Source organism: Naegleria lovaniensis (assembly GCF_003324165.1).
Source record: "Naegleria lovaniensis strain ATCC 30569 chromosome Unknown tig067, whole genome shotgun sequence".
NCBI classification, from domain to species: domain Eukaryota; phylum Heterolobosea; class Eutetramitea; order Acrasida; family Naegleriidae; genus Naegleria; species Naegleria lovaniensis.
The window spans coordinates 1-26232 of NW_025407889.1; the positions used below are offsets into that span (position 1 = coordinate 1).

At 37.2% G+C, this 26232-nt stretch overlaps 15 protein-coding genes across 15 annotated transcripts; 8 read left to right on the plus strand and 7 right to left on the minus strand.

Annotated features, from left to right (window-relative positions):
• Positions 1 to 76: 76 nt before the first annotated feature.
• On the plus strand, positions 77 to 1240 carry C9374_013136 (uncharacterized protein; the record flags this gene model as incomplete). Its single annotated transcript, XM_044688979.1, has 1 exon — positions 77 to 1240. The coding sequence occupies one exon, from the start codon at positions 77 to 79 to the stop codon at positions 1238 to 1240; it is 1164 nt and encodes a 387-aa protein (XP_044541947.1).
• Positions 1241 to 1503: 263 nt separating this feature from the next.
• On the minus strand, positions 1504 to 2358 carry C9374_013137 (uncharacterized protein; the record flags this gene model as incomplete). The annotated part of the gene is made up of 2 exons (XM_044688980.1): positions 1504 to 2185; positions 2237 to 2358. The coding sequence occupies 2 exons, from the start codon at positions 2356 to 2358 to the stop codon at positions 1504 to 1506; spliced, it is 804 nt and encodes a 267-aa protein (XP_044541948.1).
• A 230-nt stretch (positions 2359 to 2588) lies between these two features.
• On the minus strand, positions 2589 to 4987 carry C9374_013138 (uncharacterized protein; the record flags this gene model as incomplete). The annotated part of the gene is made up of 2 exons (XM_044688982.1): positions 2589 to 4051; positions 4111 to 4987. 2 exons carry the CDS (start codon positions 4985 to 4987, stop codon positions 2589 to 2591), a joined length of 2340 nt encoding a protein of 779 aa, XP_044541949.1.
• A 664-nt stretch (positions 4988 to 5651) lies between these two features.
• On the minus strand, positions 5652 to 7980 carry C9374_013139 (uncharacterized protein; the record flags this gene model as incomplete). Its single annotated transcript, XM_044688983.1, has 2 exons — positions 5652 to 7195; positions 7293 to 7980. 2 exons carry the CDS (start codon positions 7978 to 7980, stop codon positions 5652 to 5654), a joined length of 2232 nt encoding a protein of 743 aa, XP_044541950.1.
• Positions 7981 to 8603: 623 nt separating this feature from the next.
• Positions 8604 to 9708, plus strand: C9374_013140 (uncharacterized protein; the record flags this gene model as incomplete). Its single annotated transcript, XM_044688984.1, has 2 exons — positions 8604 to 9146; positions 9334 to 9708. The coding sequence occupies 2 exons, from the start codon at positions 8604 to 8606 to the stop codon at positions 9706 to 9708; spliced, it is 918 nt and encodes a 305-aa protein (XP_044541951.1).
• A 97-nt stretch (positions 9709 to 9805) lies between these two features.
• Positions 9806 to 10444, plus strand: C9374_013141 (uncharacterized protein; the record flags this gene model as incomplete). Its single annotated transcript, XM_044688985.1, has 2 exons — positions 9806 to 10010; positions 10188 to 10444. The coding sequence occupies 2 exons, from the start codon at positions 9806 to 9808 to the stop codon at positions 10442 to 10444; spliced, it is 462 nt and encodes a 153-aa protein (XP_044541952.1).
• A 324-nt stretch (positions 10445 to 10768) lies between these two features.
• On the plus strand, positions 10769 to 12088 carry C9374_013142 (uncharacterized protein; the record flags this gene model as incomplete). Its single annotated transcript, XM_044688986.1, has 1 exon — positions 10769 to 12088. One exon carries the CDS (start codon positions 10769 to 10771, stop codon positions 12086 to 12088), a length of 1320 nt encoding a protein of 439 aa, XP_044541953.1.
• A 626-nt stretch (positions 12089 to 12714) lies between these two features.
• Positions 12715 to 13954, minus strand: C9374_013143 (uncharacterized protein; the record flags this gene model as incomplete). Its single annotated transcript, XM_044688987.1, has 5 exons — positions 12715 to 13093; positions 13209 to 13235; positions 13401 to 13406; positions 13461 to 13557; positions 13861 to 13954. 5 exons carry the CDS (start codon positions 13952 to 13954, stop codon positions 12715 to 12717), a joined length of 603 nt encoding a protein of 200 aa, XP_044541954.1.
• A 574-nt stretch (positions 13955 to 14528) lies between these two features.
• C9374_013144 (uncharacterized protein) lies at positions 14529 to 16079 on the plus strand (the record flags this gene model as incomplete). Its single annotated transcript, XM_044688988.1, has 1 exon — positions 14529 to 16079. One exon carries the CDS (start codon positions 14529 to 14531, stop codon positions 16077 to 16079), a length of 1551 nt encoding a protein of 516 aa, XP_044541955.1.
• Positions 16080 to 16271: 192 nt separating this feature from the next.
• Positions 16272 to 17291, minus strand: C9374_013145 (uncharacterized protein; the record flags this gene model as incomplete). The annotated part of the gene is made up of 1 exon (XM_044688989.1): positions 16272 to 17291. The coding sequence occupies one exon, from the start codon at positions 17289 to 17291 to the stop codon at positions 16272 to 16274; it is 1020 nt and encodes a 339-aa protein (XP_044541956.1).
• Positions 17292 to 17892: 601 nt separating this feature from the next.
• Positions 17893 to 19875, plus strand: C9374_013146 (uncharacterized protein; the record flags this gene model as incomplete). The annotated part of the gene is made up of 3 exons (XM_044688990.1): positions 17893 to 19046; positions 19168 to 19379; positions 19439 to 19875. 3 exons carry the CDS (start codon positions 17893 to 17895, stop codon positions 19873 to 19875), a joined length of 1803 nt encoding a protein of 600 aa, XP_044541957.1.
• A 22-nt stretch (positions 19876 to 19897) lies between these two features.
• Positions 19898 to 22009, minus strand: C9374_013147 (uncharacterized protein; the record flags this gene model as incomplete). Its single annotated transcript, XM_044688991.1, has 1 exon — positions 19898 to 22009. The coding sequence occupies one exon, from the start codon at positions 22007 to 22009 to the stop codon at positions 19898 to 19900; it is 2112 nt and encodes a 703-aa protein (XP_044541958.1).
• A 151-nt stretch (positions 22010 to 22160) lies between these two features.
• C9374_013148 (uncharacterized protein) lies at positions 22161 to 23132 on the plus strand (the record flags this gene model as incomplete). The annotated part of the gene is made up of 1 exon (XM_044688993.1): positions 22161 to 23132. The coding sequence occupies one exon, from the start codon at positions 22161 to 22163 to the stop codon at positions 23130 to 23132; it is 972 nt and encodes a 323-aa protein (XP_044541959.1).
• A 345-nt stretch (positions 23133 to 23477) lies between these two features.
• C9374_013149 (uncharacterized protein) lies at positions 23478 to 24219 on the plus strand (the record flags this gene model as incomplete). Its single annotated transcript, XM_044688994.1, has 2 exons — positions 23478 to 23828; positions 23923 to 24219. 2 exons carry the CDS (start codon positions 23478 to 23480, stop codon positions 24217 to 24219), a joined length of 648 nt encoding a protein of 215 aa, XP_044541960.1.
• Positions 24220 to 24442: 223 nt separating this feature from the next.
• On the minus strand, positions 24443 to 26053 carry C9374_013150 (uncharacterized protein; the record flags this gene model as incomplete). The annotated part of the gene is made up of 2 exons (XM_044688995.1): positions 24443 to 25200; positions 25318 to 26053. The coding sequence occupies 2 exons, from the start codon at positions 26051 to 26053 to the stop codon at positions 24443 to 24445; spliced, it is 1494 nt and encodes a 497-aa protein (XP_044541961.1).
• Positions 26054 to 26232: the final 179 nt, after the last annotated feature.

Here is a 26232-nt window from a genome sequence, read left to right on the forward strand (position 1 = left end):
TGACGTTCCAATTTGAACGCATCGAATCAACTGGTTTTAACTTCTCTCATGAACACTTTAACTGTGAAAAAACAAAATGAATCCTCAAGACGAAGAAATGCAAGAAAACAGTTACTGGCCTTCTGCTGTGATAGTTAACCTCTCCTCGTTTCATCCCGTTTCTGCACAACAGTGTGAATGGCTGTGTTCTCAATTACGGCAACGAATACTCAGGAGCTTTTCTCAACAGTTTCACCACGTTCGAACTCTTGAAGGTTTTGGGGCTCCCTGCTATTTGACGCTCTCACAAAAGTACCTCATCGTCTCCCATTCCATGTATACTCTCAAATTCTTTGACCGAGACTCAAAAGAATATTTGGGAGAGGTGGAAATGTTACGAGAGATGCCATACAAATTATTAATTCAGTCTTATGCTCTTGAACCAGAAGACGGCAATGAATGCTTAATCATTTCGAGTGAGGAGAGTCGTGCAGTCTATAAAATGGAGCTGTTTCAAGTGGTGAAAAGATTATGCAAAAAAGAACCGCATGTATCTCAGCAAGAAGCCTCTGATCAATGTCCTGTGGTTGCAGTACCGCATCTATGGATGAGTGGAAGTGGAGATCCAGAAGGATATGGTTCAGACGATCATTTGTTCACTTTTCCACAAGCATGTGACTTGTTACCTTCTCAATATCTAAACATGCCACACTCAGACAAATTTCAGAATTCAATGAAAGGTCATTCCTATATTGTGGTATGTGATGGAGATAATCAGCGAATCAAAATTCTGCATCCCTCTACAGGGCAAGTTGTAAGCATGATTAGAGATGACGAGGCACCACTAAGTACATGGTGTCAAGAATGTGCTGTGACCATAGATGGACGAGTGGCAGTGGCGGACCAAGGCAAAATCACCTTATGGAAATGGAATGAAAATTCTTTGAGATGGATCCGAAACCAAACGATCACCATCTCGAGTGATCAGGTTGACGCATTTACCGTGGACAAATTGGGTGATTGTTTTTATTGCTGCCTGCATGGACTGCCACAGATAGAAGACCTTGGATTCAATTATTATTGCATTGAATTATATTCTACAAATTCTGGCCAGTTTCTTAAAAGGTTTGGAAAAAACTCAAGAAGTGAAATGCCTAAGGTAGATGAACTTAACATGCCAAAATGCTTATTGGTCGATTCGAGGAGAGGAGAATTGTTGCTAGTGGATTTTCACAATTATAGAATTTTAGTCTATCAATAAACATGTATTTTTAGGTACAATAGAGTTGATTCCAAAATTGTTTTGTGATTGGGATAGTTGTCTATTATTTCACTCGGGTTGGCAAGAAGGGTTCGAAACTGCGAGGATCCTCTTGGAGGTCGAGTTTGTGTTGGATTCACTTTCAAACCATATTGTTTGACCTTGAACAGCTTCCATTCTCGTGATGAATACAACAAACACAACTTGGATCTTGCAGTTTACTATGCAGAAACACTTTACAAAATCATTTGTATTTGGTGGAACTATTTGTTTTTTGCAGACTTTACAAAGTCGTAGAATAAATAGGCCACATCTGAAATAATTTCAGACCAGCTTGTCATAGTTCTATTTCTACTTTCATTCTTTGTTTTGTGCTGTTTTTGAATACCAGAGGATCTTTTTGCATCTCTCGCCGGTGTAACTTTTGGTGAAGAAAATAAACGAGAAAGTATCGAGTGTTCACGATTTTCTGGTTCTGTGTTTCCATTTTCAGAGTCATCAGTAGCATCGATGGATCTTCTTTGGTTCTCACTGTTCCTTAGTTCAATACCCATCTGCACCTCTTTATTAAGGGCTGTTTCGCAATGTTTCTTAATATCACTCAATGAGATACGATCAGCTCGTTTCAATAACATTCTTCGAACTACTTCTCTCATTGAAGAAGAACACTTGTGACAACGTTGAAGCATCTCCAAAGGATTACCTTCTGGTTTACACTTTTTTGCAAGCAACAACACCATAGTTACACCCAAGGCATAAATATCAGACTCTTTAGCGACTCCATGAGCACGAGTTTCATCATCAATGAATCCACTTGTACCATTTTCAGCAAATCTTGTTCTCTCTCCCATGGTCTCTTCAGAACGGGTTAAACCAAAATCTGCCAGTACATAACGAAAACAATCTCCTTTTTTCGCGTATAAAATGTTGGTGGGTTTCACATCTCTATATTTCAATTAAAAATATACAGTTGCAACAAATACAACAATAACTTACCTATGGATGAAAGAAGATTCATGTAAATACAACAACGCCTGTGACATTTGATACAAGACTCTCCAGCACTCATATTCATTTAGTACCAACGAACCAATGCTGCCTTGCATAAGATCAGACATGATGTAAAGACGACCATCCACCAATTCCCAGTATTGTATCTTCAAAAGATGAGGGTGATCAAACGTACATGCCTCTCTTTCTATTATTTGATCACGATTATGGCTAGAAATTTCGCAAATTACTTTGACCGCAATACCTTTTTGTTGGATTCCGTAAACAGTTCCAAAGCCACCTTTTCCAAGATTTTTAACCTCATCGTGATTCACATTAAATTTCTCGGCTATCCAATTCACCTCAGGTGGGCCAAATTGTAGTAAAGCCATCGTTGATTCTTCTTTTCTTTGGATTCTAATTCATACATCCATTCATCCATTTCAGATGTATTGTTTTCTCCGACTTCAAACAATTGACATTGCTCAGTTAAGTAAGAGAAGGCAGAATCTTGAGAATGTGTGAGCGTTGATTCAGAAGCGTTCACGACTCCACGACTCTTTGAAACATGTCTTGAATAATAATTCTCAACGAACAAGTCTTGGTATTGAACAAATCTCATTTGATACTTTTCATTACAATGTTTTTCAATTTGGTGTGATATGATGATTGGAATATTCAACGTGTTGGCTACTTGCATCATACTTTCTAAATTCGACTGAATACTTCCAACGACTTGAAATGATTTGAACTCACGGGTTCCTAAATTTCCACAAATACATTCTTGACATGTAACTGCCATTCTGAAACTCAATGGTGTCAATAATTGAGAATTCAAACCGAGTGGACGAGAGTTTGAATGAGTAGACACCCATTTTTGAGTCTTGATTTGTAAAAGCTTTGATCGAAGAGAATCACAAAACGTAAGCGCCTTTTCTTGATGTTTCTTCAGTTCGTTGGCTGCATTAAAGAAAATAAATTGGGAATCAGAATCGAATGCTCCCATTTGAGCACTCATTGAGCGTGTTTGTTGATTAATGGCTTCAAACACATCGCTCAACAAGCTCACTATTTCAGTTCCGCTCATGCCTGACCACCATTCATTCAATCCATCTAAATGAAGCATGACAGCACTCACCATTCTCTTTTCTGAGTAGAGAGAAAATCGATCAAGGTGAGTTTTTTGTGAGGATAGTCTTTTGGATGAGTGAGCCATTGAGGATGAGCTTTTTCTGGATAATTCTTGACTTTCAGCATTAGTGTTTGGTGCAACTTCCCCATTCCCATCATCGCTCTCCAATTGCGCAAGTAAATGAGAAGGAATGAAGGCTCTGTAAAGTTTGATTCTCTTGACCATTTCGGTAAAATGTAATTGCAGTTGAGTTACTTCTGTCAATCGACTCTTTTTCAAATTCAAATGATCCAATTGCATATTTGACACCAGTTCAAAAGATTGAATCAGTTGATGGAATGGATTTACAATTCTAAGAGAGAACACAACTGCGGTGACAGTACTCACCAATCCAATGATACATGCACTCACCACTGCAGCAATGATGGCTAACACCATGTTACTAATGTAATTCCATTGAGGAACGCTCAACACGAACATCCAATCAATTCCGTTTTCATTGCACAATCGATGAACGAGAATGAATTGATCGGTAAGAGTGATTACATGACGATTGTTGCACTGTATATTTCTCAAATTGTTGTTGAACTCGGAATAGACCTGTAGACCAACTCGTTTGATGGCTTCGTTCATGTCTCCAATCATTTTTCTGGCGCTTCCTGAAACTGATTTTTCATTTTGTTGATCGCCTATGTGGAATCACAGTGCAAAGAATGAATTTCCAAAAAACCCAACATACAACACTTACTTGCAATGATATAATTTGTTTCAACCTCAATGATGAAAGTATGTGACCCTGCTATACTTTTAGTCATTTCTACCAAGAACAGTGATAAGAACTTGGTGCTCATGCTGTATCCTATGGCGTGGCTCACTCTCTGACCGTTACCTAAAGGTGCGCTCAGTTCAAAGCTTGACATTAAGGTAAGAAACGTGACGTCTGGGTGAGTGGGATCCGTGAATGAGGGAGCAAAAAGAGTTTTTCCAGGATTGTTATTTGCAGTTTCGCTTGGTGCTTGGTTTGTAAATGCAGAACGCACCAAGTCAGGAGTGGAGTTTCGATTGCAGTAATCATTGTTATAAAAATCTCTGCAAATATAAAAACTCTGATTCTTGCCATAGGTTAGATTTAGAAGCACAAAATTGTTGCCCAATTGAGTCATTCCAAGAGTATTGCCATGATATTCTCCCAAAAAGAGAGCAAAGGTAAGCATGGATTCATACTTCATCAAAGACTTGTAAGCCTTATAAATATGATTTACAAGCGTGTCATCCATTGTTTTGTAGTCATTAAGGAGCTGTCCTTTGAACATTGACATGAAGAAGGCCACTCGCTTCAATGTTTCATCAGTGTAGGTAACCATTCTGGAAAAATCTTTATCACGAATCGAATGGCTCATTTCTGAAACGGTCGTGCTGAAGCAACTAACCCAAATAGCTGACAAAATCAATACACTCATGACAATGAGACCAACGATCAAGGTGATGAGAATATACTTGATGGAGAAACAGCACAAAAATTTTGAGCTCTCTGAATGATGAACACTTTCTGAGTTGTCTCCACTAATGGAAGATGAAATGTCTTGTGATACAATGGTATTCAAAGGATTGATTTTTACAGTCATCTCTTTTGTTTTTTTCTTTTGGGCTTTATGAGTGTATTTCTGACCCCATCAAGAACTACAATGTCTTTATCAAAGATTCTTAAGACTTAATCAGATATTCTGATTACGGCCAAATCAAACTTTGGCCGGCAGAGATAAAACCGGTAACGTGAGAGATTATAGGTTGTGGCACCGAGAGAATCTCGAGGCAATTCGGGCGACAGTTTCAGACCACTTTCAGAATTGTATTTCTTGAGCGATTTTCCTTGTTCTAAAAGGATTCGTTTCGGGCTGTTAAACGTTAAAATGTGGACTACAGTGAAGTCAAATGAATGGTTAATCAACAGCCGTCAGTCCTTTCTCTTCCAATCTATAACACACGATATCAGAAACAATTTCATCTGTTCTAAATAGATAACACAAGTATAAAAATTTGTTTAAGGAGAGAATGAAACACTGTGATGGCTTGAAGGAAATTGTAGAATTCCTTCACGAAGAATGGGCAGGTGACACTGACCTCAATTTTGTTCATTGTTATTAAGAAATATCAAGGAACCCCTTGGATAAGGAGATCAGAAGTGAGTGTGTTGAAACCACCAATATACAATGAAATCTTCAGTAAAAACGTTGATTCATTCGTTACAAGTAATTTCAAAAACTCTATGGCCAAAAATTGAAACGAGCACTATAAATCAGATGTCATGAGATCGTTGGCCTCTCTCAACTCTTTTTTGCACAAAGTAATCATGTGTTTGGTGGGAATATCATTGGTGTGTCTTTGTGCGTATTCTTCAAATCCCATTAATGCTTGCTCAAAATTTGTTGCGAAAAATGCTCTACAAGCCACATTATAGTCTTTCCATTCTTCATTCTTTTGCTTGTTTGCAAGTTCGTACAACCATTCATCATCAGAGACTGTCAATGGGGCACCAATCTCATAAATGTTACTTGATTTGTTGGTATTACCTTCATCCATGAAATTAATAAATCCAATAAATCTTGTGTGATAGAGTGATTGAGCAATTTTGGACATGGTTTCGTCGCATACAATCCTGAGATGCATTTGAGAGGCAAAATTTGTCAAGTTTGAAAGATTCTCATAAATAGATCCTAAAATCTTGAAAGATCTCACGTCTGTTGTGCCTACATTACCACAAAGACAATATTGAACATGAGTGGCAAACCTAAACTCAATATGATTGGCTGCCAATGTTGCAAATTGAGACTTGTCACTCTGCTTCCATTTTGCATTTTGCAACTCTCTTAATTTGTCACTCAAATCCATGCAGGTTTTGATTGCTTTCTCTTCATGTCGTAATTGGTCTCTAGAGGCATTAAACACAATTGTAACACTATCATTTTCAACATGTTCCATTAAACTACTTGTTGATCGAGTTGAAAATTGTATCTTTTCAAATATATCCTTGAGAATTTCAATAATTTCATTTGGAGCTGCATGGTCCAAAATCCATTCCAAGCCTTGAAATTTAACTTGAATCATGGAAATTTTCTTTCTTTCAAGGTAAAGTGAGAATTTTGATGCTAAATCCATCTTGTTACTGTTGTAACGTCTACTTGATTGAAGGGTACTATTGCTAGCCGAAGTGTGGGAGGGAGCTTTTGATTTCACATCTTCCTCTTTTGGAATGTCTTCCTCTTCTTCTAATTGCATGTAATCATCATCACCTCCATTCTGAGCCTCAATTTGAAGCAAGACGTGAGCAGGAATGAAACTCTTGTACATTTCTTGTAGACGTTGAAGTTCAACAATTTTATGCCATAGAGATGCAATGGAACGAGAGAAAATCATTGCAATGATGATTGAGACTGATGTTACAAAAACTGCACTCACGATATATGCAACCATAACCCCAACTGCTCGATCAAAAAGCTTTGATGCATAACTTAATGATAAGTCACTAATGTAAATCTCAACAAGTCTCATGTCATTAATGTGTTGAGTTATGTTTGTATGCCAATCCAGTCCAGAATAAAATGTGAGATTGCTATAGTTTGAAACAATGTAAGCCTCTATTTTTACGACATTTTGACGGGTCTTGGTGTTTAGAACAGTGTTGTTGAAAACATCCCAAATTGAGAAAACGTCTTTCAACTGCAGATAGTGTTGCAGAAGTGATGCTTTTGCTTGAGCTTGAACAAAGAGAAGGAAATTATCAAATGACATCGAGTGAGAGGCTAAGGCTGCATTTCCAATTGCTCGTCGTTGTCCTGTCCAATATTCCAAGTAATCAATGTTGTAACGAAACAATTACGCATGATAGGTGTCATTCAGAAAGTCAGTCACAATATCTTTAACATCACTTACCAGTATATTCTTTCATCGCTGTCAATGCGTTGTAAGCTGATTGAATAGTCATAAATGTTGACTCTGAGCTCAAGCTAGAAACAAGCATGACTGTGTCAATCATTTTGACATTCCAATTCGAGAAGAAATTAAGGGCTTCAATCGTTTGAGCGAACTGTAACTTCAACACTCGATCTCTCAAAGTAGGAAATGTGTTAATGAATACATCTACCAAGTCAAAGCTCTTCAGTACTTGTCCAAATAAGGGAGATGACGTCTTGAGCTCATCAATCAGTTTGTAACGTTGTGTCATGAAAGCATTCAGTGCCTTATCTGTTTCATTTCGTCTGTCCATAAGTAGGTTGTAGTGATCGGTTCCATTCGATCCCAAATACAACGCAGAAGCACCTCTCTCAAGCTGACTACAATGTACCAAGTTGGATAACAATGTAGTCATGGTGGAAATTTTAGTAATGACCACGGATGATTGCAACTCTGTCACCGAGTTATACACCAAAATACATGCAAATGCAATGAGAGAGAGAAAAGCAAAGATGACAATTAAAAACAATTTCAGAGAGAGTGGAAGCTTTTCAAGTCTTTCAAAAATAGGATTCGTTTTGTTCTTTGCTTTTCGTTTCGGTTGCCCTTTGAGAGGTGCTCTCGTTGCTGAGGTAGTATCTGGATGAATTTTGATAGTCTTTGCCATGAGTTTTTTTGTTTGAATTGGAGATTCAGAGATGAAGACACAACCACACTGTCATATTACTAGACAACTACTTGTGAGAGTTCATCACACCAACAAGCTCTCTGTCAATTTCACCTCAGATATCTCCTCGATCAATTTGGAGAAATGTATTAACTTTGGCAGTAGAGATGATTCAAAGGTGAACTGAAAGCTACACTCGTTGAAATACAATGTATCTCCTGATGCAGGAAAGTGAGTCTCTCTCAATGTCGAGAGAGACTATCACTGCAAATCAAGAAGTGAATCCCATCGTAAATGGATACGGTTGTTTTCCATGATACATCCATCACAATCTGATACGCATCACAAGTTGTTCCGATGGCTCATGAATTCTCTAAATAATTATTGAATCAATCTTACTCTACTTTACAGTATCCATTGTTTGGGTGGAATATTATCGAAAATTTGGCTTTGAATTTAAACAAAACTTGAGGCGCAATTGATTGTACTAGCGTTCGTGCCCAAAATACCGAAAAGTTGATAGAGCGCACGTGATTATGACGCTTGATTTTTATTGAATTTTCATTTTAAAAAAAAAATTTTAATAAAAAAAATTAACGGATTCTCTTCATTTTCAACATCCTATGGATCCAGCAATCATCATGACAAACACACCCGAGGAAGCACTAACAAGCAACGGTCGTACAGCAACGGTCGAGACACAACGACCACAATTCACACAAGCAAGTGAAGAAAAAGCATTCAATGAAATTTTGGAGCTCGTTGAGAAGGACCGACCAAAACTGACTCGCTATCAAGAGTATTATGTTTTTGGAGCAGAACCAAATTATCATTGTTTAATACGATATCTTAGGGCTCGTGATTTTGATGTGAAAAAATCATATGACCTTTTGAAGAGTACTCTCGAATGGCTTGAAGACTTTAAGCCATATTTGATAACAGCTTCCAAGATGACAAAGGAAGCAGCTACTGGAAAAATATTTTGTCGTGGATTTGATAAATTTAATCGACCAGTGGTTTACATGAGTCCTGGAAAAGAGAATACCTATGATGGAGAGGGTAATATTCAACTCTTGGTGTACTCGTTGTTTACCGCTGTAGCAAGAATGCCTCCTGGTGTGTCACAAATGACTTGGATATGCAATTTTGAAGGATATACAATGAAGGTAGGTTGTTGTGCATTGATTTTGTTTGATTATTATAACCGCCGTGATTGTGTTTTTATAATTACCTAATATCGCTCTTCCATATTTCATTCTACTGACCTTTTCCATTTAAATGCATTAATACAATTATTTGACACCATTGGTTACAATTTCACAACTACAAATTATACTTTTTTGAAATTGAAAGAATGCACCATCTCTCAGCGTCTGTAAACAAACAGTTTCAATTCTAAGTAGTCATTTCCCAGAACGATTAGGTGTTGCTCTAATTGTAAATCCTCCCAAGGTGTTTTCATGGTTTTGGAAATTAATTAGTCCATTCATTCCACCCGTGACAAAAGAAAAAATCAAATTTTGCAACTCCTCCAAGAAGGAAGACATGATTGAATTCTTTTCCCCATATTTCACACTAGACATGCTTCCAAAGGATTTTAACGGAAATCTTGATAATACTTTCACTGAGGCAGTGTGGGAAGAGGAAAAGAAAATTGATGATACCAGACTTGACCGAATTGCTCACATTGTCGACGTTTCTGAACTTTACAATAATCCAAAGAAATAATACATCTCCATAATTATTCAGAAATCTTTTGATCTTGCTCATGATATTAATTTATTGACCATTCATTGGTTGCATGCTCTAAATTCAGATTAAAAAAATGTCTTCACACACCACCGTTGATTTATTCTCAGTTCCTCGAGTGGGAGTTTCCACGTTCATCATTAGAAAAGTCAACGGAGTGGATTGTGTCTTGGTTGGAAAAAGAAAAGGATCCCATGGTGCAGGATGTTACCAGCTCCCAGGTGGACACTTGGACTATGGAGAATCATGGGAAGAGTGTTGTGCCCGAGAGGTCAAAGAAGGTTGGTCATTGATGTCCATAATTTTTGATCAATATAATCATGTGCATTTCAAATTATGACGACAATATTAATTTATTTCAATTATTAATGAATGATTGAATTCTTTCAAATTTTATTATTCGGATTGACAAAATTATTGAAAATTAATGATCCTTTCATGAACACAATCCCTCATAGAAACCAATCTCGATATTTCCGATATTTCCTTCATCACTTGTACCAATGATTTATTCGTGAAAGAACAACGTCATTATGTTACCATCTTTTTACGCTCCTTCACATCCAGCATTGAACAACAAGCAGAATTATTAGAACCACACAAATGTGAAGGATGGCAATGGATTCCAATTGAACAATTGAAACATCTCGATAATTTATTCCTTCCACTTGAGAACTTTCTCAAAACAAACTCTCCATCGAAAATTCTTCCTTGAAACACACCAACATTGAAGATTAAAATCAACAATTTTATTGCAAAGAAGAAACAAACTTGAGTACTCTTACAATCTCTTCATTCCATTCATGAACGTTGCATTTTCAAAATAGCAACCTCTGCATTTTGTAACTTGAAGTCAACTCAATTTCAAAGGCCTTAACTGTGCGAGGTCAGTACCGACCAATCTTTAAATTCATTGCAAGCGTGCAACATTCTTTTGAAATTCGAAACAAAAAAAATACACAACACTCCTCTTACATTTTTTGTGTAAATATTTACATCATCATCATCAACAAAATTTTTCATCATCAACAACAACAAGATGGGTAAAGAGAAGGAACATATTAACGTTGTCGTCATTGGTCACGTCGACTCTGGTAAATCCACCACCACTGGACACTTGATCTACAAGTGCGGTGGTATCGATAAGAGAACCATTGAAAAGTTCGAAAAGGAAGCTCAAGAAATGGGTAAGGGTTCCTTCAAGTACGCTTGGGTTTTGGATAAGTTGAAGGCCGAAAGAGAAAGAGGTATTACCATTGATATTGCCTTGTGGAAATTCGAATCCAAGAACTTTGTCTTTACCATTATTGATGCTCCAGGACACAGAGATTTCATCAAGAACATGATTACTGGTACTTCTCAAGCTGACGTTGCCATCTTGGTCATTGACTCTACTACTGGTGGTTTCGAAGCTGGTATCTCCAAGGATGGTCAAACCAGAGAACATGCCTTGTTGGCCAAGACTTTGGGTATCCAACAATTGATTGTCTGTATGAACAAGTTCGATGATAAGACTGTCAATTACAATCAAGCCAGATACGACGAAATCAAGAAGGAAGTTGCTGACTACTTGAAGAAGTTGGGTTACAAGGTTGATGACATTCCATTCGTCCCAATCTCTGGTTGGACTGGTGATAACATGATTGAAAAGTCTGACAAGATGCCATGGTACAAGGGAAAGTGTTTGTTGGACACTTTGGATGACTTGAAGCCACCAGTCAGACCAGTTGATAAGCCACTCAGATTGCCACTCCAAGACGTTTACAAGATTGGTGGTATTGGTACTGTCCCAGTCGGTAGAGTTGAAACTGGTGTCTTGAGACCAGGTATGGTTGTTCACTTTGCTCCAGGTCAAGCTCCAGATTCTGAAGTCAAGTCTGTTGAAATGCACCACCAATCTGTCCCAGAAGCTAAGCCAGGTGACAATGTTGGTTTCAACGTTAAGGGTTTGTCCACTACTGATATCAAGAGAGGTTATGTTGCTTCTGATACCAAGAACGATCCTGCAAAGGAAACTGCCTCATTCGAAGCTCAAGTTATCATCATGAACCACCCTGGTGAAATCAGAAACGGATATACTCCAGTTTTGGATTGTCACACTTCTCACATTGCTTGTAAATTCGAAAAGTTGTTGGCTTTGATCGACAAGAGAACCAACGCAACTGTTGAAGAGAACCCAGAAAAGATCAAGAGAGGTGAATCTGCTATGGTCAAGTGTGTCCCAACCAAGCCAATGTGTGTTGAAGCTTACACTGATTATCCACCTTTGGGAAGATTCGCTGTCAGAGACATGAGACAAACTGTTGCTGTCGGTATCATCAAGAAGGTTGAGAAGAAGGAAATTGCTACTAAGAAGTAATTTTTATTTTCAATTTTTATGAATGCTCAGATCGGACAGCACAATGCTGAGCCTTAATTGCTTGTGGTTGCTTTTTATGAGTGTGGAAGGATATTTGTGGGGACGAAGGATGTGTGTGTTGCTGGATGCATTATTTGACTTATTTCTATTACGAGGAAGTGAATTGATGCGATGAAAATTTATTTTGAATCTATTTGTGACACACATAAGAATTTGACTCACAATTTCCACATTTTTGAAGCTACAACAGGTGATTAATTTTACATGAAGGATTATTCTTGTTTTGTGTATGTTTTGCAATAAACATCGAAAGGAGATCTTGTAGTGTAATGGTTTTTCTAATTCATTCATTCGACAGGTTGGCAACAATCCTCTTGATAAGTTGTTGCAGAAGTGGAACTATGTTACACTGTAAAGATTGCAAAACCAATGGAACAGAGGGACAAGGTTTACCTAATTCTGGATGGTCTTATAAGGAATTCATGATACTATTTTATTGTGTGGATATGAATGGACGAGAGAAGAATTGATGAGGAATTAGTTCAAGTGGTTTGAGAAGAAAATGTGAGTGATGGCAATCGTATGGAGAGGAGAATCTAATATTCTCTTCACAAAATTCAAAAAATTTACAAAATCATGCATTTACCATCCTTCTTCTTAGTATTCTTATTATCATTCTTGAATCTCTCAGGATGCAACACTGCAGTAATAGCCAAATTGAAACATTCCTTCAAACCAACTTGTGTCTTGGCAGAACATTCACAGTAAGCAATACAATTCACTTCTTTTGCCAATTGCTCTCCCATTTCTTTTGTTATTGGATGAAGTCCTTGTTCTTTCAATTTCTTCAGTGTGGCATCATGTTCTCTCATGTCAACTTTCAAACCACACAAAATTACTGGAACAGATGGACAATGTTTACGTAATTCTGGCATCCAACGATCCTTAATATTGGTGAAGGAAGAAGGTTGAACCACTGAGAAGCAAGCAATGAAAATTTCAGTACTGTTTCGTCCAATAATGATGTTTGGTAAAAATTCAAAAGTTTCATAAAATTGTACAAGGTGGCACAATAATGTGATGACTTTAGACATAATGATTGAGAAATAAAAATACATACTCTGGATAGGAGAGAGGTCGCAAACGACTGCGAGGCGAGGTGAAGTGAATATCAGTGACGACCAAGATTGTTATAATTCAATAGGATCATTTTTCATATCAAAATTTTCATGATACAAGTGGTTGGATTAAGTTCATCATCATCATCTCAATATATATAACAATAATATTCATCAAATTGAATGATACATACTCGTAACTGAATGGTGAGAAGTCAATATATAATGGAACGCGTGATAGTCAATATACTTACTCTTCTTGTCCAGCTGTATCCCACAAACCTAATGAGACTGTATGATTTTCGTACATGACATTGGCACAATAGTTATCAAAGACAGTTGGCACATATTCTATATATGGAAAGTTGAAGTATTGTTGTTAGTGGTCGTGATGATTAGGAGTGATTTCAAGTATGGTATTATTGATGCAAGTATCATCAATGGCAAGGTCCATACATCATCAAAAAACATCAAATGTCAACATTGAATTTACGTCCATCATCATGGTCATCATTGAATCCCATCGATATATTGAAAGATAGAGACGAGCGACCGACCATCATCAGAAAGCACGATTCGTTCCAGTTCATCGTAACACCAACAACAAATATATTTAAAAATTTAAACTCACACCAAATAATATATTACACATACCTGTTGGGAAAGAATCTGTACTATAACTAATCAACATGGAGGTCTTACCAACGGCTCCATCTCCCACGACGACACATTTAATATTAGTATCCATAGTATTTGATTGTTTTTTTAATAAAAATTCCTAAAAATTGTTGTTGTTGTTGTTGACAAAAATTTTGTGTGTTAACCGAAGGTTGAGCTTGTGGTTGTCGAAGAGACTCTTTGAAGAGAGAGATGAAAGGTTCGAAGTAGAAGAAGTAGAAGGGAAACAACAATCGCGTGGCTGTTGGTTGGATTAAAATTTTTTTGCGTTGATGATTTTGGATAAAACGTAACTGAGAACTCTCTGATTGACATCTGAAGGGTGAACAGCGAACATTGGATTCTGTTTGGTTTTGAGCACTTTGAGGGAAAGTCAATAGAAATGCAAATGAGCAATTTAAGGTAAATCAAGTGAAGCTCTTTTAATCGATTTTGAGAGGAGGAGCTAAAAAGTTGTCTTGGTTCAAAATGTAACATGTTTAATTTCAATGAAAAGCTGTGGTTAAGAGCTCTTTAATAATAATTTAAACTCCGAATCCATGTGTTGATTATTGTAATCTCTCACAGCAACCAATTGTTAAAAAATTTGTACTTCACATCTCACTTGTATTGACCTTATCTCACCATAATTATCTCATCATCAAATGGTTCTCCATCATCGAAGAGTTTTTATATGTACCATAGCTACACTCCTATTGCTACTGAGCGTGAGCATAATTGCTAGTGCATCATCATCAAGGTTGAACTCGGATCCTATATTGAAAGTTTGTAAATCTGAAATTCCCAATCAAATTACGAGTATGATTGAAAACTTTCCGGCTACTTTTGCAATTCGGGTGGTAATGAATCAAAGCATGGAATTATTTAGCTACAATTCTGATCCGTTTTTTCAGCCTGCTTCCAATAACAAATTATTGACCACTATTGCAGCTCTGAATCAATTAGGAAGCAAATTTAGATTTCAGACCAACTTTTATTATGACTACAAACAAAAGAGTGTGGTGGTACGGCCAATGGGAGACCCCACTCTCACCTTTGAAAAATTACAGTTTGGCTTGAAGAACGTATTTCTGCAATTGAATTCGGAAAGTGTAGAGCAAGTCATTGTGGATAATAGCTTTTTTAATCCAATTCCATTTACCAATGAGGGAGACGATAATTTTCCTTCAAGTTGGGAATGGGGAAATATGCAATACACATTTAGTGCTCTACCAAGCTCGTGCTCTTTGGAACATAATATTATTAATTTTAATGTGAAAGCTGGTACAAAGGTCGGAAATTATTTGATTGCCACTATTGACGATAAGACTTTTGAATTTGCAAGTCCAATGATTCAATTTGATACTACGTACACGAGAACCATGAACTGTAGCGGTGGAAATAGTAATAATAAGCAACAAGAGACTGTGAATGCATTTTACAGGCCTTTGGATAGAAAAGTGATTGTGCGAGGCCAACTTTGTACGTCGAGCATTTCACCACAAAGTTTGACCATCTTGGACCCTGTCGAATTTTTCATGCAAGCTGTGCAATTTATAACGAACAAACCTGTGACTCTGATGTATCTCAGTGATGAACAGCGTTCCAACATGTTTGCATTCACCAAAGACACCATCTATTCCGATAATATTTTACACATCATGAACACAACGCTTCAAGAGAGTGACAATACGTATGCTGAACTCTTTTTGAGACAAATTGGAGCACTCATTAAGCCCAGTGACAACACCTTGATTCCATTTCCATCCATCACACAACGAGGCATTCAAATGGTTAAGAATATTCTTACCAACACACCATACAATCTCTCACCCAATACATTTTTCCAAGACGATGGAAGTGGTCTCTCTCGTCATAATCTCGTTTCTGCGAGAAGTTTAGTGGATGCACTTATTGGTGTCTATTATAAGGGTGCTGGTGGTGTAGGTGGAGAGGTTTACAAGTCGTTACTTCCGCTAGGTGGTGTTTCTGGGACATTGAAAAATCGTTTCAAAAACTTTCCAGGACTTGTTTCTGCAAAAACTGGATCATTGGACGGTGTGAGCTCATTGAGTGGCTACATTCGAAATGAGAGATTTAGAGATCCCATTATTTTCTCAATTATTGTGAATCAATGTCCATTGAGTGCCTCACAAATGCATCAAGTGATTGACTCGATTGTGATACTGTATGCATTTATGAATCCAGATTGTTAGAAATAATGTACATGTTATACATGGTTTTCTATTGAGAATTTTTATGATCGCAAATCACGTAGCATCCATGGAACCATTGGTTTTCATCCATTGAAGCCGACCACTTTGAATTTTCTCACATTCACACTATAGTTTACCACTTTCTCAGATTCACACTCACTTCAGATGTGAATTGAGTTGGCGTATACAAGTTTAGCTTAGGCAAGAAACTAAAGATTTTGATTGCGTTTGAAGAATGGTTTGCATGACTTTTGGAGAAGAAACGTGTGATTGCTGGCGCGAGGAAGATTTGAGCGAAGCTGCCAACCTTTCCTTTAACACTTTGTCTTCGAGACATAAGCAAAATATTGGAAGAACAATTTGTCTTGTCTGACCTATGGACACGGCATGGTCATTGTATTCTTCATTACGTTCATCACCAACTAATAACATGCAGTGACTTTCATGCACAAATCCTTCACAAGTTGTAAAAACGTTAGAGTCATGATCATCCTCAAACATGACACTCTTCTCTGCAATCTCCACGACACATTCATCATCATTAATTTCACACACAACACCAGTTTGTCCATGCCAAGTTGCATCGACCATATTCAATATAGACAAGTCTTCATCGACATTGACCAATACCACGTCCTCTTTCTTCAACAGAGAATGTGTGGCAGAGTGTGAAATGAATCTCTTTACCGACATGTCTTGTCTTGGATGAGCATGTCGACGAGGAAGGGATTTGCATTCAGAACGTGCTGACATGAATGGATTTACAACACCACTGGTGTTGTGTTCTTTTAAATTTATGGCAACGTCTTTGTCTCGTCTTGATGGATTCATGATGGACGACTCGTAGTTATGTTGTTTGTTGTTACGTCGTTCGAGTGCCATCTGTGGAGGATGATTCTTTTCCATCATGTAAGGCAATGGAATTTGACATTCCATAATATTAGTATTTCGATAAGCTTGTTCTGTGTGTAAGGATCTATAATTGTTGAAATTTGTGCATGAAGTTGGCTTCTTCAATGGCATCTTGTCAGTTGTATTCGTTGTTCCTTGTTGTTTCAAGAATGAAGATTTGGACGATGTCATGGGATTGTATGTTCTCGTTGTATTTGTCGTAGTAGTGGTGGATCGAGAAGAACCTTGACCAGTAGTGGTTGTAGTAGCAGCGTTCGAGGTTGTAACAGGAGACATTCTTGACACTCGTTTAATGAACATTTTTGTTGTTCGTGTTGATGGATTGATGCTTTAAGATTTTACACCGTCAAACTCTCACTTGAATGGTACTCTCTTGTTTTTTTTCAATGATTCATTGATGGATCATTCAGTGAATATTCAAACATTCATGTAAAGGACATTTTTATGCATCCCTCGAAACGAATTTGCAATGTATGGGCTTTAGTTTTATCCAAATCAAAAGCATGGATGAAATAGTGTCCCAACTTTGGAGTCCTTTCGAGGAGAATGAGCATTTGCGATGCCATTTTCAAAAATGGTAATATTTGAAGTGAAGTCATTTATGGAATTTTGAATGACAAACTTCAACGAAAAATTAGGAAAAACGAAATGGTGGACAATGAGAAGTCATTAAGCACAATTGGAAAAAGAACTTTCATGAGATGTACTATTATCCTAAAAGTCGTAAAATCCAAAAAGTTCGTGTCGTTGTTGACAAGAAAATACTGGCATGGTTCAAAAACATACATTTTCGCATTCATAAACCTGTCAAGATTTATCTATTAAGCAAATCTCTCGACACCCCGAACAACCACTTTGTAAACTCCATTCCCGAGTCAACTCCGTTCCGACACAAAAAAAAATGAAACATCCTTCTTTACTACTCTGTCTTTCATTCATTTTCATTCTATGCACTTCACTCATTCAAGCTTCAATCTCGTCCCCTTCCGTAGTAACTGTCTACAGTCGGGAACATTTTGTTTTCGGAGTGGATGATTTACAGAGAGGAATTGCCGTTGCCAAACTCTCGGATCAAGTTCAAAGCAATGGTTGGACCCAACTCGATATTCGTACCAATTCTGCTCATTCCGATGAAATACAGACCTTTGCTGCTGGTATGGCAGAAGGCTTGATCTCTCATTATCAAACTTGGCAGTTGTACCAAAATCAAGTCTATGATTGGAATTTTACGGAACTGGCAACTCACTCTTCAAAACCAACTTGGTGTAGAAATGACAAATCATCATTGTTATGTAATTACGCATATCCAGAACGAATTATTGAGTTTTTGAAACGAAATTTGGAATGGATGAGAGAAAATGCTCGCCGAAAGAAATTTGAATTTAAATTTTGGTATCATGTGGATTTGTTATTGGCACAATTTGATGGCTTGGTTCATGGCTTTATGCGTATGCAAGAGTTGGATGGAAGAATTACTGAAAATAAGAGAATGGATTGGTTTGATTTGTACGTGTTGCAATCGGCTGGAGATATGTATACCTTGGTCGATGCATTTGGCAGCTCACAAGTTCATTCGAGAGCTCGAGCAGAAGCGTTTAATATGGGAATTCCTTTAGAAGTTTTTCAATCAAGTGCTTTCAATAGAAAATATAAGGAAGACGCTCCATTTACTGAGTGTAGTGCTCTCATTAAGGTCACTTCTACCTCTCCACAAAAGCAATGCGATGATTTATTTGTTGGACATACCACATGGAGAAGATTTAACATTATTAACAAATTTTTCAAGAGTGTCACCATGTCACTCAAGTTTGCAGCAGCAAAAACTGTGACCTTGAGCTCGAGTGCAAGTTTTTTCTCTAGCAAGGAAGACTATTATGCCATGGATTCGGGAATTGTTGCCTTGGAAACTTCTCTGAGTACTTACAATTCAACCTTATTCAAATTGATCAAACCAGAGTCATTGTTGTGTTGGGTGAGAAGTGTGGTAGCTTCTCGATTGGCATACACCGCAAAGGAATGGGTAGACTTGTTTTCCTTGCACAGTAGTGGTACCTAGTAAGTAGTATTATTATAGGGTCTTGAATTTGTTAGATAATTTATGTCCTGTGTCCCTCTTTTCAATTTCTGATGCCTCAATTTTGAATTATTGAATTTACAATGATATCATTCTACCAAGTAACAACCAATGGATGGCTTTGGACATGAAAAAGTTTACTCCTGGAAATTGTCAATTGCAACCAGATACTTTATGGATCATTGAGGAAATTCCAGGAGGTGCCAATGAAAAAGCCGACGTGAGCTCTGTTGTCAACTCACAAGGAGGGTATTGGCCTTCTTACAACATTCCATATTTTCCAAGTATTTATAATGTTTTAGGTTATAACGAAGGTTAGTAGCAAGAGTCATAGTTCACTGATTTAAAATCGAGTTGCATGATAAATGGTTAGCAAAGAAAAAGTTTGGCAATGACATGGATTATCATTTGTGTCCTCGTGCCAAGATCTTTGCAAGAGAACAAGGAAAGATAACAAGTGACTGGAAATCGTTTGGAGCCATGCTACAGTTCAATGAATGGCAAACCGATCCTTTCAGTGAAGGAGATCCTGGAAAATCCATTGCTGCTCGTTACGATTTGAGAACACCACAGAGTGGATTGAAACCATCTGCATTTGGGGGTGCTGATTCCAAGCTTACAAGTTTTTCAAATGTGATTAACCATCCAAAACCTGTCACGTTCGGTATTGCTGGCCCAACACACCAAAATCAACCTGCATTTACATGGAAAGATCCAAGATGGAGCTCAATTCCTCACTTGGGTCAACCAGAGACCTATAATTTTGGTTGGGTTGAATTGAGTTCAAAAGATGATTTTGCTCGAAAATAAAAGTGCCCATCTTCGAAGATGATTATTCATCCAGGTCCAGTCCAGCGAATCGAAACATGACTGAAAAGACATCGCTTGCATCAATATTGTCAAAATTTTGATCAGGATTTTCCAATTTCATCTTCTCTAAATGATACTCTGCAAGAGCTTGCTTTCTCAAAATTTCTGTCTCAATCAAGCCACCTACATCTTGCCTTCGTTTAGCATTCTCACTCAACTTGGTAACAAACTCAATCTTGGCATTTTTAACATTGCTTAATAGCTCTAAAGAAAGTGGCCCAGAGTTTTTGATACGTTGCTCTTCGACCAAACCTTCAAATAAGAGTTCCAACATCTCCATGCCTGTTAAGAGTTGAGACAGAGTTTCTTTGTTTGTTCGAAATTTTTCCAAAATCTTTTTCACATCCAAAGGAGTATTCTCGGAAGAAATGGATGTGTTATATACTGGATATTCCTCTTTTTCTGGCTCCAACGATGCAACATTGGAGTTTTCATTTTGTAAAAGCAGCGAGGGTTGTATCATTTCACTGTGTGAAATGTCGCTAGTCAATGAGAGAATATTCGAAGCAACCATTTCACTATTTGTTTGTTGTTGCAAATAAGTCAAAGCTTCAATGGCTTTGATTAATTGTGAGTTTTCTTTTTGGATCAGTCTATATTTGTTCGAAAGTAATTTCAATGCACGCAAATCATCATTCATATTGTCACACGAGGAAAGATGTGAAAAATACTCAACTCTCAGTGAACATGCCATAATCAAAGCCTTTGTGGCACAACAAGGTAAAAAGCTAAACAATTCATGTTTCGTCAGTTCAATCACTTCTCTGGAAACTCTCAAAATGGCTTTCACATTTTTCTTTTCACAATTCGTTAAAATTTCCAAATGAACTTGCTTTGCAACCAGAGAAGAGAATAAAAATATTAACGAGTTCTTTTTACGAGCTGCCGTCATGATCAGATCTGTCATTGCAACAAATATCTCATGAATGGTCATTAATTGATGATACGTCTCATTTGAAAGACATCGACATGTTGTTGCATTCAATTTATATCTTTTCAGCTTGAACATGGATGCCATCTCAAATTCATCAAAGATAAATGTTTCTGGATTCAATTCCTCAATAAAATACAACTCATGAAATTTTGTTTGAGATTCTAAGAGGAAAGCAGAAAGATATTGACTGTTAATATTTGGTAATGTCATTGTGCTTCTATGACCGTTCGTGGACGAGAATGAATTGCAGCAGAGACGATAACATTCTTTGATATATGGTTCCAACTTGGCTCTCACAGTCATGTACATGGCTCGAGATTTCGTTTTCTCTCCATTTCCTAACATGTAATCAGCCATAAAATTCATGGCAACCAATACACTTATTGAATCCACTTCATCAAAATATTTTCCAATGATTTGTTTTCCATTCATAAATAATTGATCTGAAACTTCTCGAAGAATTCCCATTTGTTGCAAACACACTGCTTGCATTGTTTGTAAAACAGCAACCTCTTTTTCCAACTCACAGGACACTTGATATGGTTGTGTTTGAAACCACAATTGCTCATTGAGCTGGAAATCCAATGCTTTCTCTAATTTGCTTCGATCATACACTGGATATCCCAATGCAGTAATATGGTAATAAACGTCCAACGCCTGGGTTGCTGAAAATCTATAATTCATTTGATGTTGTAATAGCATTTCATTAGAAGAGATGACTGCTGTTATTGATTCTGTACAACTCGTTCCATCGTGGTTAGTTGCTGGTGTCTTATTTACATGATTATTGGAATTTCTTTGTTTGTTAGAAGTTAAGTGCGGTTGTAGATAGGGGTGATAGCCTCGATGATGAATTACAGTTGAATTTCCTTGTTTTGATGAAATGATCTTTTGAGAATATTCATCATTAATAAACACAATTTCATCAATAGCAGATGCAGATTGATTGGAATTTGGAGCCTTTCTTCTTCCCGATGATGATGGCTCATAAATACATTTATATCCTCTTTTGATACAATATTGACATGATGGTAATGTTTTTGAACATTTCCGATGTAATTGTCTGCAAGACAAACAACTATGAGGACTCAACGTTGATTGTGTTGCAACGGAAGAAGACGCAACACCAGAGTGAGACATTTTTTGTGATAATAAATCAATATCATAAATTCAGTAATAATTTGGAAATCCAGTTGAAACTGTCAGTTGTTTCATGCAATCTTGCTCATGGTTTTCACATCAAATAATAAATACCAAGGAACTTTATAACCCCATGTTCAATCACAAAAAAATGAACCGATTTCTTCCTTTATCACGCCCGACTCAATCCGCTTCACACAAGAATGAGAAGGAAGCGTTTTGTCAAAAGTGTTTCACTAGTGGGCATTGGACCTATCAGTGCACTGAGAAAAATTCATCAACTCAATATATTAAAAGGCCATCCTATACGCAACGATTGGAAATGATGAGAAAAGGAATTCCTTTTCATGATGATGACAACTTTTTGGATTCGGAATTAAAACCTAAAGTCATTGAAGACGAGGATGCCATATGGACCAATAGTGATAGTGATAGTTATTTAAATCCAAATGGATCAGGCGGTGATTCATCTTCTAGTAGCAGCAGCAGCACGAGTAGTTATAGCAGCGGAAGTGATGCAGCCAAAAAGAAGAAGAAGAAGAGGAAAATTACAAAAAAGAGAAAGAGAAGAGCATCGACAAGTAGCAGCAGCAGTGGTAGCTCATCGGAGTCATCTTCTGAAGAGGAGGAGCCATCAAAAGAACACAAAGTAGAAAATGAAGCCTTACTTGAATACAGAAAGAGATTAAAACAAGAATTAGAACGACAATTGCAACAACATAAGGAAGAAGAGGAATCTGCATCGAAACAATCAACAGCTCAATCTTCTGAAACTAGCAAGCTGAATAAGAATGAAGAATCATCATCAACATCTGGAAGACGTCTCGGATCGTCAACATCCGATTCCTCAAGATTGCAAGGTACCACTGTATCTGCATCTACACTAGGCGCATCCACTGCGAAACGAGGAATTGAGATGGCAGCTGAACGAATGGCTCAAGAACAACGACTTTCTTCACAAAATCGACGTTTTGGAAATAATGACAGAAGGTCCTACGATAAACAGGGATCCACAGATCGATCTGTGAATGAGGATCGTGCAGAATCATCTCAAAGATCAGCTCCACCTCCAAGAACCTATCAGTCCAACAGATACGGAAGAGTCAAAGATGATACCAAATAGTACAGTAGTGAAACGTGACAACAGGAAGATATTTGTTAAAGGTCTCATAAGAAAGATATAATACCTCCTCAACTCGTCTCACAATCAATTTTGGATTTCAGTGTGTGGAAATTGTCAGACTAGCAAAAACAACCAAATCTAGACATTTCAAGTTTGTAAATTTTCCACATTTGGATATTAGTTTTTTTGGGCTAAATTACAAAGTCTCTGGTCTGATCTCGAGGTGGTATTTTCAGTGCACTAAAACAAAAACAATCATAATAACCTTTCAATAATTTCATTACGGAAAATACAACAACTCACACCAAATAGACCAACTCGAACACCTTGTCAATCTCGCTCAACATGTCCATTCTTCTCAAAACACTTTCAAAACCTCGTACAAATTCCTTCTCAAAACTCGTACTCCCTTCTTTACAACAAGTAGTTATTCAAAAGGAGAATACTAGACACTTTTCACAAAACCTTTCTACATTTTATGCTCTCGATTCTGACAATTACAGCGATGTGAATGCATCTCTCGGAGGAGGAGGTTATTTTGGGGCACAACGTCAACAAGGATACGATGGAAGAGAGCATACCTTTGAAGAACAGTATGCAGCCAAGAAGGATTTTGAACTTTTATTGAAAATGGCTTCTGACTTTAACAAAAAACATCCCTCATTGAGATATAAGGATATTTTCGAAAAAATGAAGGTGAGTAGTGACGTTTAAGGACAATTCTAAATGGATTCTCACTGAAAAGAATTATTGTGAACATTGAATGTTGTTGATTATTAACAATAATAAGGAAAAACATGAGGCAGGAGAAGTAGCCGATCTGACACACATCATTCATGACTTGACCATGATGAAACCTGATGCGAATGATGACACTTTGGGAGATACTCATGTCGCCAATGTAGATGTTCAAGCAAAAGGTGTTTCTCAATTCACTGACAAACCATTGGGAGGAGTGTTCGCAGGAAAGTCACCCAAAGTACCTGAAGAGAAAAATCCCAAGGGTGTAATTGTTCCAGCGAAGGAAGAACGTAAGGCCAGTGATGAGAATTACCCTTACGTGGCCGACTTGACTTATGAACTTTAGGAAACATTTCAAAATGATCACAACAATAATGTAAAATTATAATGTAAATCATTGTTGCATTGGTACAATAAATTAATGACTGAACATGAATTAATCCGGTTTTCTGGTGGTTGCAGACTCTCTTATCATTCAATCTTTTCATTAACAAGAATTTCTCCACACAAAGATGTTTACGCTTATTTTCTGTGAAGTTGTCACAGATCAAAACTTCTCTTCACAACACCTAATGAATACTATTTTGTAAATATAACGGATTCACCTCTCCTTGCATGATGAGAGACAATAGCGTTTCTTCCGTAGTGTAGGTGTGTTTTTTACGAAGTGTTTCCATGTCACTCTCTGGAGTAATGTATAAAAATTCATAAATCGTATGATTACTGATATAACCATTAACACAATGAGGACATGTATCTGCCTTATTCTTGGAAGGTTCTGGAGGCATGCAAACCACTGGAACTTCTTTTCTTCGATTGACCTTCTCAGTTGTGACCACCCGATACATGGTCAATAATTTCAGTGCTCGATTGTCGGTTTTTCCGTAAATGACCATTCGCTGCTTACAGTGAGGACAAAGTATGGGTACACGTTTGACTCCTAAAATGCATTTAAAAGCTCGAAATTGCGTTTTTAAATCAATATTCATGGATCTCAATCTTTCCAACAAGTCAATCGGTGATGAAGCGTGTCCTGTACTAATTACTTGAACACCACTGAGAGCAATGGAGGTGGCTGTTTCGAAATCTACTTTGTGTCTCAACTCACCAAAATAAATTATATCTGGATCATGTTTGAGTAGGTTGTTGGCTGTCTCGGCCAAGGATCGTTGCTTTCCCTGAATTTCTTGAAACATGTCAATTTGACATACATTAAACAATCCATGAGTCTGTAAATTCACTTCAACAGGATATTCTAAAGAATAAATAGCAAGTGCTTTTTCTGCAGACATTTGACAAAGAATTCCTCTCACAATTGTGGATTTTCCTGTTTAGATGGTTTAAGATCCAATTCAATATTAGCAGAATAGATTATTGGTCCAATAATAGAAGTATGATATCAATATTTTCCAAAATAACAATTATTCGTGCACAGCACACATACCTGATCCAGTGGGGCCCACAATGCATACATGTCCTCCTTGACCTTTTTTACTTCCAAATACCTTGCTAATATCTGGAGGATCTCCTTTTGGTTGTTCCACTAACTCACTTCTGGGTACGAGTGGTTTTGTACTTGTGTAAACTCTTTCATTTTCTCTCGAAAATAGGGTTGCTTTGACGTCTGTGTCTGGAAAGCCAATTTTCCACTTATTTTGCTTCCGATTCAAATCTTCTGCATTGGAATGACTCATCGTTTGATAGGACGATTGAAAGGATTTTGAAAAGCTCTCCGATGATTGTCTATTTTGAGGATTTTTCATGGCATGAAAGAGAGCCTTCACTGGCAAAATTATGTTTTCATCTGATTCATCGTGGAGCGTTTGAGATGGATTAAGATTTTGAAAAGATGATGAACGATGACCCTTCAAATCGGAACTACCATGATCATTATTGGTAAAATCACTAGAATGACCGTTTGGTTTCAATTCATGACTAACTTGTTGGTTCGGGCGTAAATTTGATGATGAAAATTGTTTGTTGCTATTTTGATGATGATCATCATCGGAATGAGTATTGACGCTCGTTAAAGAATCTTGAACTTTAAACACATTCGGTATTAAATGTCTCAATATTGTTGAAACTCTGGATCGTTTCATATCTTCATTCCAACTCCCTCGCGTTTCTGTTGTATCCGTTTCTTTTTGGCTTTCATGACTCCCAGCCAATCGTTTCATCATTTTTTCATTTTAAATAATAAATTTAAATAATTTTCATTCTCAACAACACCTATTCTCTTCCATTTCACCGTCCACCCAATAACGATTCATGAAAGATGTTGTTCAAAACAAACGAAAAACTTTCACAACGTCCAAAAAAAACAAGAGTTCAACATTTTATTGAAACAAAAAAATTCAAA